This window comes from Microcaecilia unicolor, chromosome 10 (assembly GCF_901765095.1).
Source record: "Microcaecilia unicolor chromosome 10, aMicUni1.1, whole genome shotgun sequence".
In the NCBI taxonomy this organism is placed as follows: Eukaryota; Metazoa; Chordata; class Amphibia; order Gymnophiona; family Siphonopidae; genus Microcaecilia; species Microcaecilia unicolor.
The window spans coordinates 28962326-28984294 of NC_044040.1; the positions used below are offsets into that span (position 1 = coordinate 28962326).

The 21969-nt window shown below is 44.1% G+C and overlaps 1 protein-coding gene across 1 annotated transcript in view; it reads right to left on the bottom strand.

Moving 5' to 3' along the window:
• FBXL13 (F-box and leucine rich repeat protein 13) overlaps positions 1-21969 on the bottom strand; it is a 189108-nt gene that overhangs the window by 60882 nt on the left and 106257 nt on the right. Inside the window, exon 13 of the mRNA XM_030216541.1 lies at positions 4268-4366. Coding sequence (XP_030072401.1) covers positions 4268-4366 — 99 coding nt within the window. The remainder of the gene's footprint in view (positions 1-4267; positions 4367-21969) is intronic.

Sequence of the window (21969 nt, forward strand, 5' to 3'; positions counted from 1 at the left end):
TTGTCACCTTTGAGATCCATCACCCCCAAGGTCCCTCTTCAGAGTTGTGCCTATCAATCTCTCTCCTTCGGATTTCTGCACCTCAAGTGCATCACTTTGCACTTCTTCGCATTAAATTTTAACTGCCAGATCTTTGACCATTCTTCTAATTTTTGTAGAGAGGTATGGTAGCCGTGTTAGTCCACTCTTAAGGTTATCAATAGAAATTAAAAAAAATAAAACATGGAAAAGAAAATAAGATGATACATTTTTTATTGGACATAACTTAATACATTTCTTGATTAGCTTTCGAAGGTTGCCCTTCTTTGTCAGATCGGAAATAAGCAAATGTGGTAGAAGATAGTATATATAAGTGAAACATCCAAGCATTACTTTGACAGTCTGACAGGGTGGGAGGGTGGGGGTGGGTAAGGAGGTATGCATGGGGACATCAAAGCATTTCATTGATATTCTAACAGGATGGGTGAGAGGAGGGTGATAAACAGAGAAATACAATTTTATGGGTTATAATGGGCTGTTGGGTGTCAAAATATTCAATCATTCTGACTTCAAAGGTCTTACATTCCTGTATTGTTTTAAAGTTACCTTTCAGGATTCTTACTATGAAATCACTGGTGCAGTGTCCTGGTCTTGTAAAGTGCTGGCCCACCAGGGTGGGAACCTGACTGGCACCAGCTATCTTCATGTTATGTCTGTGCAGATTAAATCTTGTCTTAAGCATCTGGCCTGTTTCTCCAATATAGCATCCTTCATTACATTTTTTACACTGAATGATATATACCACATTGGAAGATGAGCACGTGAAAGATTCCTTTATGCTGAATATTTTTCCTTTGTGAATGACTGTGGGGTCCTGTGAAATGTTTTGGCACAGCTTGCAGTTGGATATATTACAGGGAAATGTGCCCTTCTTTTCCTTTTCAGTCTGTGTTGGGAGTTCACTTCTGATTAGCTTGTGTTTTAAGTTGGGTGGCTGTCGGAAGGCCAGCACTGGTGGGGATGGGAATATCTCTTTCAGTAATTCATCTTCCTGGAGTAGAGGCTGTAGGTCTCTTATGATTTTCCTCAGTTTCTCCAGCTCTGGGTTGTATGTCACTACAAGGGGGATTCTGTCTGTGGCTTTTTTTTTCTTTGTACTGTAGCAGATTTTCTAATTTTTCTAATTTTTGGAGATCTCTTCTCATGGTTTCTACTCCGTCTGGGGTATCCATTCTATTGGCTATCTTTGTGTCATCTGCAAAGAGGCAAACTTTTCCTTCTAACCCTTCAGCAATGTATCTCACAAATATATTAAACAGAATCTGCCCCAGTACCAACCCTTGAGGCACTCCACTACTCACTTTCCTTTCCTCTAAGCAAATTCCATTTACTACCACCCTCTGTCACTTGTCGGTCCACCAGTTTCCAATCCAGTTCACCACTTTGGGTCCTAAGTTCAGACCTCTCAGCTTATCCCTGAGTCTTCGGTGAAGAACTGTATCAAAGGCTTTGCTGAAATCCAAGTAGATTACACCTAGTACATGTTCTTTATCCAGTTCTTTGGTCATCCAGTCAAATAAATCAACCAGATTCGTTTGGCAGGATTTTCCTTTGATAAAGCCATGTTGCCTCAGATCCTGAAACCTACTGGATTCTAGAAAGGTAACTGTCTTTTCCTTCAGCAATGACTCCATTATTTTTCCTAATATCGACATGAAGCTTACCAGGCTGTAGTTTCCCACGACTTCCCAGTGCCTGCTTTTGTGGAGAGGGACCACATCAGTTCGTCTCTGATCTCACAGAACCTCTCCCATCTCTGCATTTCAGCTCCGCTGATATTATTTTTCACATACAATGCTTCGTTCCCACCTTCAGCCCTCCCTATGCTTCCTAAAAAGATTATAGCCTGGTATGGTAGCATGGAATCATTGAACCTCTTCCACCACTTTCTTCATATATAAATTTTTAATAAGGATCATATCCTGCTGATTCAAAACCATGGCAACTATTTATGCTTAAAGCAAAATAGCATCTGTGTGCATAATGACAATAATTGCTAGGTGGTGGTGACCTCATTTATTTAATTTATTTATTTGTTGCATTTGTACTCCACATTTTCCCACCTATTTGCAGGCTCAATGTGGCTTACATAGTACCGTCAAAGGCGTTTGCCCTGTTGGTGGATAACAAATACAAAGTTGTATAGTGATCGTATGAGGTATAAGTGGAGGGTCGGAATAGATGAAGATTGCGTGTTGTCCTGTTCGATCATAGTTATGCTGTGTTGGTAGGTGAAGAGGGTTACGTGGGGTCGTTGGGTGACGTGGACAGAATGTTTAGGTGACGTGGACAGAATGTGTGTAGGCTTATTGCAAAATTTATTCAGGATGATATGTCCCAAATTGTATTGAAATTGGTCAAGTGTTGACAGAGTTATGTAGAAAACAAGCTTTTGTATAGTTTTTTTTTTTTTTTTGAAACACAGTGTAGACTCTGCGGTCACTGCCTTCTTCATCTTCAATTGCTACATCTCCCCTGCAAGACCTCCTTTCCTCCTCTTTCTCATACAGTGTTCGCTAGTGAGCCAGCATGGGGCTAATATTTAACCAGTTTAACTTTGGGTGTTAACTAGACAAGATCTTACCTTTTTGAATTTCCACCCCACCAAACAGTCACACCTTGATTACATCCTTGCACCCCCCAAAGGGCCCTCCACCATCATCGTAGGCCTACTAACTCTGTACATGGTAGTCTAGTGTCCTAGGGAAGGAACAATCCCAGGGCTGTAAAATGCAAGTGAATGTCTGACCACTTCGGCACTATCCAGATAGAGCAGTCTGGACATAGAAAAATTGTGGTGGCCAGTGTTTAAAGAAAACACTGACCAGTGTAGGTTTAATAGTACTCCCGCTGTGTCTTTTAAAATATTCCCTATTAATACAACTTTCTCTGTTTGGTTTTACATAGTAAAATACAGAGGATATTTAAACCCAAAGCATAACTGTCACCCACATTCTGTGTCAGTGGGGAACAGAAAATCCATTCTGAAAATTAGAGCTTAGATTATGAGATAAGAATATAAGGAGCCCTTTTGCTAAGCCGTGGTAAAAAGTGGCCTGTGCTAGTTTTGCTGTATGAAATTGACGTGCACTAGGCTATTTTTTTACTGCGGCAGGAAAAAGGTCTTTTTAAAAATGGGGCAATAAATGGTCATGTGCTAATATTAAAATTAGTGCACAGCTATTTACTGCCTGAGTCTTTACCGCCACCTATTTAAAAGGTTTTAGGGTTCTCATGCGCTACTCGTAGGGTAACGAGGCAGCACGCAGCAATATAGCTGTGCTGCCGATTACCGCCAGGAACGCCCTCCGCGGTAGAAAATAGAAAATTATTTTCTACCATGGGAAACTGCATGTGCCGAATTTGGAACTACTGACGGGCGCCCATGCTACCCTGGCAGTAGGGTCAATTTGGCGCATGCTACCCATGCAGTAGCTACTACTACTACTACTACTTATCGCTTCTATAGCGCTACAAGGCATGCGCAGCACTGTACACCATACATAAAAAGACAGTCCCTGCTCAAAGAGCTCACAATCTAAATAAGACAGGTAAACAGACAGAACAATTAAGAGGTACAGAAATTAAAGAGGTGGGGTACAGGGCAAGTGAGTAGTGGTTAGGAGTCAAAAGCAGCGTTAAAGAGGTGGGCTTTTAGCCTGGATTTAAAAACGGCCAAAGACGGGGCTAGACGTACAGGCTCGAGAAGTCTATTCTAGGCATGAGGTGCAGCGAGATAAAAGGAACGGAGTCTGGAATTAGCAGTAGAGGAGAAGGGGACAGACAAGAGAGATTTATCCACAGAACGGAGTACCCGAGGGAGGGCGTAGGGAGAGACAAGAGTGGAGAGGTAATGGGGAGCGGTAGAGTGAATGCACTTATAGGTCAGTAAGAGAAGTTTGAATTGAATGCGGAAACGGATAGGGAGCCAGTGAAGTGACTTGAGGAGAGGGCTAATGTGAGCATAGCGACTCTGGCGGAAAATGAGTAGCTCTACCACAGCTTAGTAAAAGGGCCCCTAAATAAGGAAAACAATGAAAATGGAATGGAAATTAAAATTTCATAGAGGAAAAGGTGTAATACTACGCCAACTCACACAATCACAGCAAAATACCACAAATGGGGACTAGACAGATCATACCAACCAAGAATAGAAATTGTTCCTGGACTGACAGGTTATACATTTTCACTAAATGAATTGATACTAAATTATTTTTCAGTCACTTACTAGGACACAGCTGTCTGTAAGTGTAATCATGTCATTGATTTTCAAGTGCTGAAGTTTACTGCACCCATCTGCTATGAATCTGAAGCCTTCAATTGAAATCTGATTTAAAAATAAAGAAGCAACGTTGATTTAATAGAAAATGAAAAAAAAAAACATAATAAAACATCTGAAATCATCTGAACACAAACAACATTCAGCGACAAAATAGTTAAAAACATGCTTCAAAAACTGGCTTGGGTATCGCTATCCCTGTGGGGGAAGGAGATTCAGAGGGGGACATCAGAATCGGAGTGTGGAAGGACCTGCTTACTCTTTTTTGGGTCCAGGCTGAATAAGCATCTTATGCAGATTTTGGCTAAATATCGGCCACAACCCACGTAAGCTCCGGCAGCCGGCACATACAAACTTAGCCTTGGATATTCAGTGTTGGTGCCTGGAAATGGCCCACCTTTCAATATTTTGGGTTAATTCTGCCTATGGTAGTCAGCATTTAAAAAAAAAAAAACAACCAACTCTGACTGCTACGGGCTGAATATTAACCAGTGAATGCCTAAAATTCATACACCTAAGCTAAGTTCCTAAATTTGTCCATATTTTGAGTCAAACAGTAGTCTAAATTTTCACTTGAAAATTCACCTAAATTTAGAAGCCTAAAAATTATGCTGCTAAATTTAGGCCTGTCAGTCATTTTTCTAGACTGACTTAGGTGTCTAGTGTTGAGAATCAGTACTAAACTTCTTTTTTCCTCATCCTAAATCCATGTCTCTTGCCACCTACTTTTTATACCTTGGCTTCTTTATTAGGATTTATTTACCGTCTTTTTGAAGGAATTCACTCAAGGCGGTGTAATAGGCATTCCTCTGGTGATTATGAGGAAGTATAACTGTGAAGACATGTGGGATGTAGAATTTGGCTGTAAGAGCAAAGAGGTGTAGGGTATGACCATGGCTGTGGGTGCAGCGAGGTGTGGGGTGAGTGCAGAGGATGCAAGTAAGGTGCAGGGGTGTGTGGAGTAGTGGAGATTGTGAATTACTTACTCCCTTCCCTCCCTCTCACCCTTTTCTCTTCCATCCCTCCTGCCTTCTATCCCCTCTCCATCTCACCCCTCCTTTCCCTTCCACCCCTTCACCGTCTTTCCCTTTTTGCTCACCCCACTTCCTTCCTCATCTGCCACCCAACCCTTTCCCTTCTGCATTCTCCCCTCCCATGTCTTCCTTCCCTTCCCAAAATGAGTCTGGGCCCATATTGCCAGCAAAGCTGGTACCTCCTGCCAAGATTTCAAGACGAGTTGGCCTTCCTCTTGTCCTGCCCTGCCTTATATGTGCATCAAAAGCATGTGGGCAGACCAACCAGTACACAGACAGTTCTTGTGTGACGTGTCCAAAATTGTAGGACCATAAAGTGTAACGTCCAACTAAGCTGTAACAGTTAGATGTGAAATCAACTAAGAAATCAATTACATTGTGCCATTTGGATATAATTTAGTAGCTTCCTCATGAATTTCAGCCAAAGCACAGTAAACGACATCACTCAACAAGATGATTTATTATCGCAATTTTGGAACATAATGGAAAACTTATTTTTGAATTAGCATAATTGCAGCATTTAAGTAATTGAATGCAAAACATTTGTTTGTGCATGACTGTTTTTCCTTTTAGTTATAGCGCACTGTGGGACCCTTTTACTAAGCTGCACTAAGCAACTGACTTGGAGTTTACCGCACAGAAGATAGCAGAGCAGGCCTGTGCAAGTGTTTCCTGTACTAAAAAGATCCCTCCAAACCCCCAAAAACCCACTTTACCCACATGTAGGTGCCCCCCTTCACCCCTTAGGGCTATCGTAGTGGTGTACAGTTGTGGGGAGTGGGTTTTGGGGGGGGGTTGGGGGGCTCAGCAACCAAGGTAAGGGAGCTATGCACCTGGGAGCTTTTTATGAAGTCCACTGCAGTGCCCCTAGGGTGCCCGGTTGGTGTCCTGGCATGTGAGGGGGACCAGTGCACTACAAATGCTGGCTCCTCCCACGACCAAATGGCTTGGATTTGGCCGGGTTTGAGATGGCCGCCATTAGTTTCCATTATCGGCGAAAACCAATGGCGGCCACCTCTAACGCCGGCGATCTCTAAGGGCGGCCCAAATGTTGAGATTTGGCCGGCCCCAACTGTATTATCGAAACGAAAGATGGCTGGCCATCTTGTTTCGATAATACAGTCGGGTACGCCGCTTGACGGGGCCATCATTAGAGATGGCTGCCCTTATAGATGGCCGGCCCCGTTCGATTATGCCCCTCTATGTTGACTCTGTAATCCAAAATAGTGCCGATGACTCCTAGTAATACTCATGGTACACATTGGGAGGGGTAGGATTGTGCGATGGGGTGTTGGAGCCACATTGGGGCTTGAGCCCCTGAACCGACTCCTCCATTCTCCAACAAGCACTTTTTAAAACCCTAGTCCAAGGTTCCCCCCCCCCCAGCCTCTCAAACTAACCCCCTCATAAACTACCCACCCCCTGTATGCACCTGAAGTCCTCCCTGAAACAAATTCTGTTGGTTCCGTGAAATGGAATAGAAGTGATCCTCAGCTGCTCCTACCTCTTTCGGCTATGACCCCCAGTGGCAGACTCATGGTACAAGCTACCACATAAGGGTAACCATATAACGTGCTAAAAGTGAACACATACTTTCATAGCACACAAACATATTGCACTTTAAAAAAAAAAAAAAAAAAGAGTTTCCAAGAGCATATTTAGGTTGGGGGAGTACATTAAGCATGCAGAACTGAATTTTTTAATCTACATCCTATTGCACTGACAGCCAAAATAGCAAGTATAAAGTATGTGGATACTGTGTGTACCTTTAAGAAATGTTCAAAGAGAACAATATATATAAAAGTATGTGGGTATACAGTCTCTGTATACTTTGCCACTAGGTGACCATGAAACTTGTCACCCTGAGGATCATTTTCAAAAATGCTCACATTGATACAAGGTCCAGAGATACTTTACTTTACCCACAGGCTTTGCATCTATTTTCTAAGGGAAAAATATAAACATACATTTTCTTTGAAAATAAAGTACCTACAGAGATCTGCATCTGCTTTTTCTTTGATACTTATTCCCTACAAAATAATACACGTAGATTTGAAAATCTCATCCAAGCATGTTTTATTTTTTCTGCAACCTAAACTTATCCCTTGTGCCACCACTTTTTACCCTGCTAAAAGCATGCAGTTAGCTTACAACCTCCATCAATGAGGTGATAGGAAGCTCAAGGGTAGGGTAGGCAGCGAGCGCAAAGACATACGGGAAAGGAAGATGCAGACGGAGTGAGTGCGAAGAAGGGAGGAGGGGAGGGAGAGGGTGTGAGTGCAAAGAAGGAGGAAATGGGAGGGACAAAGAGAGTACAAAGAAGGGGCAGGGGAGGAAGAGGGAGTGAGTGCAAAGAAGTGGGAAGGGAGAGAGTGAATGCAAAGAAGAGGAGAAGGGGAGGGAGAGGGAGTCCAAAGAAGAGGAGAAGGGGAGGGAGAGAGAGTACAAAGAAGGGGGAAAGGAACGGAGATGAAGTGAGTAGAAAGGGGAGGGAAAGGTAGTGAGTGCAAAAGGGAAGAGGAAAAAGGGAGGGAAAGGAACTGAGTTCACAAGGGGGAGGGAGGGAGTGCATAGGCATTGAAGAAAAGGGGAGGAAGAGAAAGTGAATGCAAAGGGAAGTAAAAGAGGGTGCAAAGGGGAAGGAGAGAGGGGAGGAAGAGGATGTGAATACATGGGAAAGGCGGAGGAGACAGTCCAAAGAGGATGGAAAAAAGGGAAGGGAGAGGGAGGAAGTGCATAGGGAAGAAGGAAAAGGGGAGGGAGAGAGAGTGTTTGCACAGGGAAGGGAGGAGAGGAGCAAATAGGGGAGGGAGAGGGAGAGTGTGTGAGGAAAGGGAAGGGTAAGTACAAAGGGAAGGACAAACAAGAGGGAGAAAGAGTGAATATATGGGGAGTGGGAAATGGGAGGGACACAAGTGAGTGCAGGAGAATGGAGAGGGAGATAAAGTGAGAGCAAGCGGGAAACAGGGGAGTACACCCCACCCATTTATCCAATATCTCAGGGGCAGATGCAGCAAACCGCAGGAAAAATTGCTTCACGATGCAGTACGCAAATCGAATGTACAAGGGTGTAATGGAAGATGTAAAGGATTGCTTTTCAACCCTGCTTTGATCAATAATGAACTCTGAAATCTTCTGTCTTTGACCGAAAGTAACTTTCCTTGTAAATACAAAAACAAGTTGGAAGATAAGAATTAATTTGGTATGCAAAGGGGAGGATGGCTCTTGTTTTCGGAGTTCAGCTTGGCCACCTGGACTTGGAAAACATGTGACCACATTCCCACAGTATGGCTTGTTTACCTAAACAAAGAAGCATTCTGTAATTTTCCTTAGCTCTGAACATGAGCTCTAAGCCTAATAAAAGGGGGGGGGGGGGGGGCTTGTTACAGCAGAGTGGGGGCTCATCTGTGAGTGGACGTGCTGCGCAGAGGATCTGTTCCTGGTCCAAGAAGCTCCTGGCTCTCGTTGTGAACCGGGTCCCACCCCAGCTGATGTTAAGAGCCTGGATGATATAAGGACCAGTGATGTTGTATGTATATAATGTATTATTGCTTCCTTTCCTGGTCTAAGAACTCTTAGCATTGCTTAGATGTAGAGACCAGTGATGTAATGATTGTTTATATAGCTAATCATTGTGTTTATATAGCTAATCATTGTATATACCTTAATCGTTGTAGAATTTAGCACCTCTAATAAAAGTTTCATTTATCTAATACAAATCCAAAAGAATCCACAGTAATTATTGAGTAGTCTGTGTCAGTGAGACAGGCTGTAAATCCATAGCAGTACAAAGGGCTGTATGAAAAAATGTGGGAGAGCAAACCAGATACATGCACACATGGGTTTACACTGGTGGCCGCTATAATATGATGCACAAGAAAAGTGTATCATCACCCAGAGTTACCTGCGCATAAATCCACGAATGCACTGGAATGCTATTCTGTGCATACAATTGCAATACGATGGGATCGATTCAAGAAAGGTCACCTAAAGTTAGGAGCAAACTATCTCATGCTAAGCACAAATTCTATCATGGCAATCACATGCATAATAATTTATGTTCTAGAATACTAGCGTAAGCCGGCATTTATGTACCAAGGCACAAGAATTCATACCATATCAACAGCAGGTGTGTAAACACTCATCCTCTGGATCTCTGCAATGCAGTTTATTTATTTATTTATTGTATTTGTATCCCACATTTTCCCACCTATTTGCAGGCTCAATGTGGCTTACAAAGTCCTGTTATGGCATTGTCATTTGGAGCTGTTGGTTACCCTCTGTACACTTTTTAAATGTAATCCTCTAGTTGCTTTTTCAATCTGGCATTTTGTCTAATAACGCATCGGAAAACCATCGAAAAGACTTCAGATGTAGTCCCTCTCCCGTGTACTTACTATGTAGGGAGGTGGGAGGATTGCTGCAGGTTCTCATCTATTCTACTACTTATCATTTCTAAAGCGCTACTAGACGTACGCTGCGCTGTACACTTGAACATGAAGAGACAGTCCCTGCTCGACAGAGCTTACAATCTAATTAGGACAGACAAACATGACAAACAAGAGATAAGGGAATATTAAAGTGAGGATGATAAAATAAGGGTTCTGAACAAGTGAATAAGGGTTAGGAGTTAAGAGCAGCATCAAAAAGGTGGGCTTTTAGCTTAGATTTGAAGACGGCCAGAGATGGAGCTTGATGTACCGGCTCAGGAAGTCTATTCCAGGCATATGGTGCAGCAAGATAAAAGGAACGGAGTCTGGAGTTAGCAGTGGAGGAGAAGGGTGCAGATAAGAGAGATTTACCCATTGAACGGAGTTCCCGGGGAGGAATGTAGGGACGGGAGAGATGAGAGTGGAGATGTACTGAGGAGCTGCAGAGTGAATGCACTTATAGGTCGATAAGAGGAGTTTGAACTGTATGCGGAAACGGATAGGAAGCCAGTGAAGTGACTTGAGGAGAGGGCTAATATGAGCATAACAACACTGGCGGAATATTAGTCGTGCAGCAGAATTTTGAACAGATTGAAGAGGAGAGAGATGGCTAAGTGGGAGACCTGTAAGAAGACAAGTTGCAATAGTCTAAGCGAGAGGTGATAAGAGTGGGGGGGGGGGGGGGGGTGGAGAAAGAAGATTCATCTCTACACCATTAGGATTTACATGCTTGAACTACAAAAGTCTGGCTTGTGTTCCAACTTAAATCTTTCATGAAATAAAACGTTTTGGATTGTGACAATCTGTTGAACAGCACATTGACTTTGAGGTGAATCTATTTCTTCCAGCTACATAGTCACAAGCTATGCTCTATTCCAGAATCTTCTACTGGGCAGGGGTGTAAATTCTCAAATATCTCAGGACGCCCCTTCAGACCTGAATTCCAGTGATTGCACTAGTCCCAGGAAGCACAGTCTCTGTAAATATAGAAAAATGGAAAATGAAGGTAGAAAAAGACCATATGGCTTATCCAGTCTGCCCATCCATGCCATCTACATAGAAACATAGAATAACCTTCTCCTTAGGTTGGATACCCTGTCAGTATAAACTCCTCTTCTCCCCATTGGTGAGGCACTTTTTAGTACCAGGTCACATTGGCTGGAAATGTCTGAATAAAAATACCTTCTGTCTTCAATTAAAATCACAGCAGGCAGCTGTGTGTTTTCCAGATCCCTTTCTGGCAAACCTACTGGATTTCTCCCACTCTGGACCAGCACTCTTTCCTTCCTAGAAATAATTCTAAGAACAAGAGTTATTACCCACACATAGGAAACTCTCAATTCTTATTAATCCAATCAAATTCCACGATCAATAATGCACAATGTTACTGTTGCCATTTCCGACACAACGGTTCATGAATATAATTTCTCTAATCTGGAAGGAAAAAGCCTCAGAATTCAGTCTGAAGTTTTACTGTTACTTACAGACCAACAAGGGGTGATTACCTCACAGGCTGAAAAACCTTAACTGAACTAACTGGAAGTTTTTTTTTCAGCCTGTGAAGTAATCTGTAAGTAACAGAGCTTTAATTCTCACCAGGAGGTGACTATTAAGCCCATGTCCTGTGGGTTTTGGCACACAGCTGGGACACGGAGGTCCATAACAGTCTGACAAGCTCTATCTGAGCATGGCAACTACTACTACTACTACTACTATTTAGCATTTCTATAGCGCTACAAGGCATACGCAGCGCTGCACAAACATAGAAGAAAGACAGTCCCTGCTCAAAGAGCTTACAATCTAATAGACAAAAAATAAATAAAGTAACCAAATCAAATCAATTAATGTGAACGGGAAGGAAGAGAGGAGGGTAGGTGGAGGCAAGTGGTTACGAGTCAAAAGCAATGTTAAAGAGCTGGGCTTTCAGTCTAGATTTAAAGGTGGCCAAGGATGGGGCAAGACGTAGGGGCTCAGGAAGTTTATTCCAGGCGTAGGGTGCAGCGAGACAGAAGGCGCGAAGTCTGGAGTTGGCAGTAGTGGAGAAGGGAACAGATAAGAAGGATTTATTCATGGAGCGGAGTGCACGGGAAGGGGTGTAGGGAAGGACGAGTGTGGAGAGATACTGGGGAGCAGCAGAGTGAATACATTTATAGGTTAGTAGAAGAAGTTTGAACAGGATGCGAAAACGGATAGGGAGCCAGTGAAGGGTCTTGAGGGTCATGGCAGAGTGATTAAGGCCATTTTGGACACTTCTGTGCTTAGTGGGCTTCCTAGCTGTTGATGCCAGGTAGGTCATATTTTGTTTATTGTTCTTTGTACTGTACATTATCCCCTTAATTCTAGAAAGTTGTGTGCTTAAATTTGCATGCACAAGTTATAGAATAAGGTCTATGGTGTGCATAGCTTAATGTAATAATCAGCTGATAATTGCTGTTAAAGAGCAATAATGGCTATAATTGGCCTTAATTAGCACCCATTATCGGTTACACACGTAACTGCCATTAATCGCTATGCTATAAATTGCACTCTCAAATTCCAGATCATGCAACTTTGAGGGAAGGGGAATGTCGAGCAGTTGGACACACAGGTTAGAGCAGGGGTAGGCAACTCCGGTCCTCGAGAGCCGCAGGCAGGTCAGGTTTTCAGGATATCCACAATGAATATGCAGGAGATAGATTTGCATACCATGGAGGCAGTGCTTGCAAATCTATCTCCTGCATTTTCATTGTGGATATCCTGAAAACCTGACCTGCCTGCGAATCTCGAGGACCGGAGTTGCCTACCCCTGGGTTAGAGAATGGTATCATTTACACACCTTACTGCCTACAGTCAGGCATGAGCACTTACGAAGATTGAGCTGTGCTCGTACCTAAAGTTAGGCGTGTCTATGCAGACTTATGCTAGTGTTGCACACACAAGTGCCGTTATAGGATTCACACTTAGCACACATCATCTTGGCACCTAAATTTCAGCGGCCTTTTGAAGAATTTACCCACCAATTAGGTATCAAGCTCAGGTACAAACGTTTTTATCATTCATTTGGAATAATACCTTGCAATAAATGAACCTGCGGCCAATTTACTCCAATCCTTTGTTTCAGAGACAGAAAGGTGGAGGCAAAAAGATCAAGTAAAAGGCCCGGCTGGGAAGGAAGGGGTTGGGCGATTTCGTTATTTCTTCTGGCTAGCACGAAGACAGGGGTAGTCTCAGATCCCCTGTTGATTATGTGGGGAATCCAAGCTACAAAGAGGTTAAGGGTTTTTTTTTTGTATTTAATGTTTGCAGCTTATAATTTTTTTCCCTTTTAATAACAAGAAGTTAACAAAAAAAAAAGAGGTGCTTGGTCATGACACCATGAAATGTGCACCCTTCTACCATAGGCACCGATGTTTCAAGATGATTGGGGGTGCCAGAGACAACACAAATAAGCCCTCCCTGGACTCAGGGAAGGAGCATACTCAAAACTGGGGGTGCTCGGCACCCACTGAATTCACAGAGCTGGCTCCTACGCCTTCTACTGGAGGTGCTTGGGACAAAAACAGAATTCAAAAAGGTGTGGGAGAAACACAGAGGATCCCTATCTAGCAAGGGGATGGGATCAAAGCAAAGGGATGCAATCTGAACGGAACAGCGGGTACAGCCCTAAATAAAGGCACAGATGAGATAACCTGCATGTTCTGCACAGAGCAGCAGGCAGGACTCTAGTCACCTTACTGGGCAGACTAGAAGGACCATGTTGGTATTTATCTGCTGTCTGTTGGCATGGGGTCCTTTTACTAAGGCGTGCTAATGGATTTAGTGCGTGATAATGATTAACATGCACCAAATGCCACACAGCCCATTATGTAACGAAAGCGCCAAATCCCAAAGAGAAAAACTACACTGGCTCCCACTTAAAGAACGAATCACGTTCAAAATCTGCACTCTGGTCCATAAAATCATTCAGGGTGAGGCCCCGGTCTATATGTCAGACCTCATAGACCTACCACCCAGGAACACTAAAAGAGCAGCACGCACATTCCTGAACCTCCACTAGCCCAGCTGCAAAGGACTAAAATATAAATTAACATATGCATCCAGCTTCTCCTACATAAGCATGCAACTATGGAATGCATTACCACTCGCCGTGAAAAAAATGCGCGACCTAACTAACTTTCGGAGATCACTGAAGACCAACCTGTTCAATATGGCATACATACCACAATGACCCATCCTACATACAGACAACGAAACTCAAACCAGAACTGGATAAAACTTAACTCTCTATACTTGACTACCATGGTCTACTCTACCACGAATGAACTTTAACGCAATACCACTTTATCTCTCATTCCAAATATGAACTCTTGACTGCTTAATCTAGTCTGTCAATCATGAACACTTGTATCTCTCACTCCGGAAATGGCGATCGCCATGACAGAACAATGTAAGCCACACTGAGCCTGCAAATAGGTGGGAAAATGTGGGATACAAATGCAACAAATAAATAAAGAAATGTACCAATGGGCTGCATAACACTTAACACATGCTAATTTGTTAATGCACCTTAGTAAAAGGACCCCTAGGTTTCTATGTTATTCTTCCTCCAGAGCAGGAAGAAAAGATATAATTCAGACAAATTCTCAACTTCAGTGTTACAGTGTTTCAATGTCCTTATGCTTCCAAGATAGCAACAAACTAAGCACCAGGGAGACTAGAAAAACAATTTCTTGATGTATGTACAGTACTTATGGGATTGCAACAGTGTGTCCTAATCGTTAGATTCATACAGTAAATGCAATACCAGGGATTCCTGTGCCAGAAAAACAGAAAATATTAGTCCTTGAATCTTTCTGGCAGATTATATATCTGTAATTCTTCTCTTTGCAGACAGTGCTAAGAGGGCACCACACAGGTTGACAAAAAAAAAAAAGCTTTGTATGTTTCACAAGGCAACATTTCAAAGACATTTGCTTACACATTAAAGAAAAGATAAAAGCCAAGTTAAGATAATGAACAAAGAGTACAGGTCTTTCAGCAGACAAACATCAAAGACGTGGGACTTTCTGCAAACAGAACTAGATCCTCATAAAAAGGAGTCATGTTAAACTCTGGGAAAGAACAGCGGATCCAATGTTTTAGCTCAGGCACTATCCCAGTCATACCACCATCTGGATAGAAACAAAGCTTATTCTCTGAATTACCTCTACAGGAAAGGTGACTTTAAAAAAAAGTCTAACGATTTTTGGTTCTTGTAGCTCCTGGGGCTTCAGCTGCAAGTCTGCAGCCTTCCCACCCGTGTCATGGGTTTGACCCCCGTGAATCTCACACCAAGCAAAAGCAAGAGCTATTCTACTGGCCCCCTGAACTATAAAGATATCAACATGGATTTTCGGCACCGTGTTATTGCATTTTACTAAAGTATTTCTTTTCCAAAGATTTAAAACTCCACCTCATCCTCTGTGGCTGGCTCCAATTCTATCTATTTACTATCTCTGATACAGTTGTCGGTGCTTAGACGGCGGAAGTAAGGCCTGGATGGACTTCTACAGTCTGTGTCCCAAATACAGAAAGACAGGACAGACTATTATGGTCTCTATCTCAATTACGGAAAGATGGATTTGGATAGGCTGCAGAGAGCTTTGATGGCAACTCGGCAACTCTAGTGATTGGGAAGTAGGACCAGACTGGGCAGATTTCTACAGTCTGTGACCTGAGAATAGCAGGGACAGATCAAGAACAAATACGTGCATGTTATATTTATTTTTGTTACATTTGTACCCCACGCTTTCCCACTCATGGCAGGCTCAATGCGGCTTACCTGGGGCCAGTGGCGTAGCCACAGGTGGGCCTGGGTGGGCCACGGCCCACCCACTTAGGGCTCAGGCCCGCCCAATAGTAGCACATGTTTAGCGGTAGCTGGTGGGGATCCCAAGCTCGGCCGGCTCAAGATTTCCCCCTGATGGTAACGAAAACGCTACTCTCCACAATAACGGCACCTGCGCACGCTCAGTTTTCAGTGCATGCGTGCTGCAAACTGCCAAGATGGGAAGAAGCGTTTTCTCACCAGCTGAGATATTTTTTGGGTTGTGGTTTGGGGGGGGGGGGGAGAACACTTGGTGCCCACCCACATCTTGCCTAGGCCCACCCAAAATCTGTTGTCTGGCTACGCCCCTGCCTGGGGCAATGGAGGGTTAAGTGACTTGCCCAGAGTCACAAGGAGCTGCCTGTGCCTGAAGTGGGAATCGAACTCAGTTCCTCAGTTCCCCAGGACCAAAGTCCAACACCCTAACCACTAGGCTACTCCTCCACTGTTGGTGCTATTTGATTTGAGATTCTACATGGAATGTTGCTATTCCACTAGCAACATTCCATGTAGAAGTCGACCCTTGCAGATCACCAATGTGGCTGCGCAGGCTTCTGCAAGTCTGACGTCCTGCACATACGTGCAGGACGTCAGACTCACAGAAACAGAAGCCTGCGCAGCCTTCTACATGGAATGTTGCTAGTGGAATATGTTGCTAGTGGAATAGCAACATTCCATGTAGAATCTCCAATAGTAGCAACATTCCATGTAGAATCTCCAATAGTATCTATTTTATTTTTGTTACATTTGTACCCTGTGCTTTCCCACTCATGGCAGGCTCAATGCGGCTTACATGGGGCAATGGAGGGTTAAGTGACTTACCCAGAGTCACAAGGAGCTGCCTGTGCCTGAAGTGGGAATCAAACTCAGTTCCTCAGTTCCCCAGGACCAAAGTCCACCACCCTAATCACTAGGCCACTCCTCCGCTCTCACATTCATATGTGTTCTATGAGTGAATCTTAGAGGGGAGACACCTTGACAGCAAGTAAAATGTCTGTTTGCAGCATTGTTGGACTGGTGGTTTAACCAAGTATTGACAATGAATGTGACAATACTGCACTCAAAATTATAAAACCATTCTTCCATGATTATGTCACAGCCCTATTTTTGGTTCCAGTATTTAATCATGATGGAGTGTAACCTGCACAGAGTGGCAGAGGCAGCTCTGTCCGACTTATTGAGCAAACTAGATGGACTGTGCAGGTCTACAAAATCCCGAATGGTGTAAAATGAGTAGAAGTAAATCGATTTTTTACTCATTCCAAAAGTACTAAGACTAGGGGACACTCGAGGAAGTTACATGGAAATACTTTTAAAACAAATAGGAGGAAATATTTTTTCACTCAACGAACAGTTAAGCTCTGGAACTTTTTGCCGGCAGATGTGGTAACAGCGGCTAGCGTATCTGGGTTTTAAAAAGCTTTGGACAAATTCCTGGAGGAAAAGTCCACAGTGTGCTATTGAGGCAGACATGGGAAGCAACTACTTGCCCTGGGATTTGTAGTATGGAGTGTTGCCATGATTTGGGTTTCTGCCAGGTGCTTGTGATCTGACTTGGCCACTGTTTGAAAAACAGAATACTAGGCTAGATGGACCATTGGTCTGACCCAGTATGGCTACTCTTATGTTCTTATGTAACTATATCTTGTGAATATTCATGATGACTAACCGGAAGAAAACGACTTGCTACTACTATTACTACTGATCATTTGTTACCATATTTGCAGAGACAAAAAAGAGGACACAAAAAATAAAAATGGTTGCTACTTTTGCTAAAGAAACATTTAATCGTAACAAATGTATAAATGGATTTTAGTTCATGAAAACACATCAACCAGTGACTGACTTACAGTACAGCAGTAGTCAATAATCTACTTTTCAAAAACTTCTGGATTTGAGTTAGACTGAGTCTGAGCCCAAACTTACTTATCAGAAGAGTGGGGTATCCCTCAACAACTTTGGCTGGCTTCTGAGATACATGGGAAAGTCCTTGCAGGACATAGGCTCAAAGTTGTGCTGCGTGAGCAAAATTCCTTTGACAGATTCAACCAGCAAGGAAACAGTCTAGACTGACTAATAAGCTTGAGATGGTTTCTCTCATTATGTGGGTAGGTGTGTTGGTCATAGGCACAAAAAATGGAAAAAATGATATTTTCCTAAAAATTAAAAAAGCTGGAGGACATATCTGAAGTCCAAAAGGAGGACATGTCCTTTTAAAAGAGGACGTACAGTAACCCTGTCTATAGACTACTAGATGTGCACAATGCTGTACAAAAAACACGTACAAGATTTATTTATTTATTTATTTATTAGTGTATTTATACCCCACATTATCCCCACAATCAAGCAGGCTCAATGTGGCTTACATTAGCCGGAGAGAGAACTCTGGGCGATAACAGATACGAATGAGAATAATAGAGTCATAGGAGTCGACTCTGTGGGTGCTTGAGCACCCCCAATATAGAGAATATTCATTGAATGTGTCCAGGGAGGGGTTATTTCCACTGGGCTTAACACCCCCAATAATTTTGAAACGTTGGCTCCTATGAATAGAGTAGTATGGCAAGAAAGAAAGAATATGTGACATATAACAATACAGAAGAATTGGACTAAACAGGATCCACATATGCCAGCTGGCATAGGCCGGAGTCCTACAGTGTTCTCGGTGAAAATGCTTTGGTAAACAGATGCGTTTTCAGCGCCTTGCGAAAGGTAAGGTAGTCTCCCAGACTGGTGATGTCTCTAGGAAGTGCATTCCATAATTGCGCGCTGAGGAAGGGAAAGATAGTCCCTGCTTGACAGAAAACCCCTGTTCTCGGGTACTAGTCAGCAGTGGTGTAGCAAGGGCCCCGGTGCACGCTGCTGAAGGGTGCAGAGAGCAGCCGTGCGCCCGTCGGCTCCGCTGGTTCCCTGCTCCCTCTGCCCCGGAACAGGTTACTTCCTGTTCTGGGGCAGAGGGAGCAGGGAGCCAGCGGAGCCGACAGGCGCGCGGCTGCTCTCTGCACCCTCCAGCAGCCAAGAATGCACCGGGGGGGGGGGGGGGGGGGGGGCTTGATGGGCTGGGGGGGGGGATGTCATTGCGCCGGGGTGGGGGGGGGCTTGATGTGCCGGGGAGGGGGTTGCCATTATGTCCGGGGGGGGGTGTCATGCTGCACCCTGGGGGGACGGACACTGATGCACCCGGGGGGGGGGGGGGGTGCGCAGTGGCGATCCGCCCCGGGTGGCAGCCGACCTAGGATCGCCACTGCTAGTCAGGAAAAGTTATGGGATCTATATAGATCTGCTTCCAGATCATAGATGCTGACTGGTCTTCTCAAACACAGTCCAGCACTTCTAAACTCTAATACCTTGCCCCATGAGTGCAAGGCCACAACTGAAGCTTTTCTGGACCTGAACAGAATTCATTTGCAATCTCTTTCTCTCTTTCTTGCAAAACTGAAAGCTGAGCAAGGCCAAACCACTATTGCAAATAGCAGCAGCTGAGAGTGACTTAACACAGCCAAAAATCATTACAGCATTAGTCGGGAAGGCTATTGTCCAGAAGAAAAGAGGTATAACTCCAGAAAAATACTTTTAATATGTTCCTGGCAACTAAGATCAGTAATTGTTTGCAGTTCAGATGGTGCTCTATAAACGGAATCATGAGTAAGTAAAGTTCTGTATTAGCATCCAGCACTGGAGGCCATGGCTGTAATCGACTGACTCCGCTTTGGAATTATACTTTATTTTATTTATTTATTGGGATTTATTAACTGCCTTTATGAAGAGAAATACCCAAGGCGATGTACAGCAGGTACAGTTTAACATAAAACTAACAATTTTCTTAACAGCATAACATTGGTAAAATGACCAAATATAAACATAAATACAATCAATGAGCTGAATTTGGAAATGGCGAATTGAAACCTAATAATAGGACCAACATAAAACCTTATAAAAAATATATACATTTAACAGCACTCAGTGGCGTTCCTGGGGGGGCTGGCACCTGGGGCGGATCGCTGATGCGCCTCACCCCCAGGGTGCAGCGCCCCCCCCCGATGCAGCGCGGACCCCCCCCCCGGCGAAAGGACACCCCCGCGAAGGACCCCCCCACCAGGTGCATGCCGCTGGGGGGGGGGGGGTGCCGCACGCGCCTGCCCTCCGTTGGTCCATGCTTCTTCTCTGCCCCGGAACAGGAAGTAACCTGTTCCGGGGCAGAGAAGAAGCATGGACCAACGGAGGACAGGCGTGCGCGGCACCCCCCCAGTGGCATGCACCCGGGGCGGACCGCCTCCACCGCCCCCCCCCTCCCTAGGAACGCCACTGACAGCACTGTATGTGAGTGTGATGCTAAATATCGATACCTGGGAACCCAGTAGTTTCTCTCTCTCTCTCTCTCTCTTAACACTTGTCTCAATTGTACTAAATTTCCTTCAATAAAAAGGTTTCACCTGCAACTTGTTTGTTGACCTTTATCTCCCACGTCCCAGTGGACTCACTTGGCAATCAAACTACAGATTTCACTGGTGTACAGCAATGTCTTGCAGACAGTTTCTTTCAGCCAATGGAAGTACAGCTTCTAACAGTTTAATTCCATCACCGACGAGGAACAAGCTCACAATTTACTCTCACCCTAAGGTGGCATTTTCCTTAGAAGAGTTTTCCCTCTTCACCCATTCCCCATAGATTCTGAAAGTTACAAAGGGGCTCCAAAAAGGGTCATAAAGCAGCATTTGGACAAATGTAATCTCAAATTATCCAAATCAGTATTTTCGAAACCTATTTTGCAGACGTTTATCTATGCAATTCGTCTGCAGTGCGTCCAAATTACAAGGGGGGGGGGGGGGGAGTGTCGGGGGCGTTGCAAAGGTGGGTTATGTTGTGCCTAACGCTTGGAAGTTTTACAGCCATAATGGGACAAAACCAAAACGTCTAGGGTGAAAACTTCAATATTTTGGTCCAGACCTGTTTTTCTAACGAATCAGATTTGAAGTGGATTAGAATAAAAAATCAATGTAGGGCAGCTTAAAATGAAAGGCATTACAAAAATACAATACATAAAAAATGTTCGAAACACCCTACTATCATTTATGTCTAACGATCACCAACTACCATCAGTTTAGCTTCAAAAAAGCAAACAATTCCTGGAGACATGGGAAATATACTGTAGTTTACAGGATCTCAACCCATGATGAAGGTGAAAGATATAGAGGGGCATAATTGAACGAAAACGCCTATCTCCATGGGCGTTTATCTCCGAGAACGGCTCCGTGAAGGGGCGGACCGAACCGTATTTTCGAAAAAAATAGACGTCCATGTTTTATTCGACAATTTGTGAGCTGGGCGTTTTTGTTTTTCAGCGATAATGGAAAATGAAAGCGCCCAGCTCAAAAACGAATAAATCCAAGGCATTTGTTCGTGGGAGGGGCCAGGATTCGTAGTGCACTGGTCCCCCTCACATGCCAGGACACCAACCGGGCACCCTAGGGGACACTTTTACAAAAACAAAAAAAAAGGTAAAAGAGCTCCCAGGTGCATAGCACCCTTCCCTTGTGTGTTGAGCCCCCCAAATCCCCCTCAAAACCCACTGCCCACAAGTCTACACCATTACTATAGCCCTAAGGGGTGAAGGGGGGCACCTACATGTGGGTACAGTGGGTTTGGGGGGGTTGGATAACTAAGCATTAAGCAGCACAATTGTAACAGGTAGGGGGGATGGGCCTGGGTCCACCTGCCTGAAGTCCACTGCACCCCCTAACAACTGCTCCAGGGACCTGCATACTGCTGCCAGAGAGGTGGGTATGACATTTGAGGGTGAAAATAAAAAGTTGTGAAACATCATTTTTTTGTGGTGGGAGGGGGTTAGTGACCACTGGGGAGGTCATCCCCGATTCCCTCCAGTGGTCATCTGGTCATTTAGGGCACTTTTTGGGGCCTTATTCATGGAAAAAACAGGGTCCAGGAAAAGTGCCCTAAATTCTCACTAAAAACGCATATTTTTCTTCCATTATCGGCGAAAGGCGCCCATCTCTGATCGCCCGATAACCACGCCCCAGTTCCGCCTTCGACACGCCCCCATCAACTTTGTCCGCCTCCGCAACGGAGTGCAGTTGAAAACATCCAAATTCGGCTTTCCATTATACCGATTTATTCGTTTTTGTGAGATAAACGTCTATCTCCCGATTTGGGTCGAAATCTAGGCGTTTTTCTCTTTCAATTATAAGGTGGATAGACTCTTTGGCCTATAAAGGCAAACAGCCACAGGACTACTGGAAGACCATTCCATTCCTTGGGTCCCATTCCAGCCAAAGTTTGATTTCAAGTAAAGGTCAGTTTGCACGTCCTAGTGGTTGGTTATTT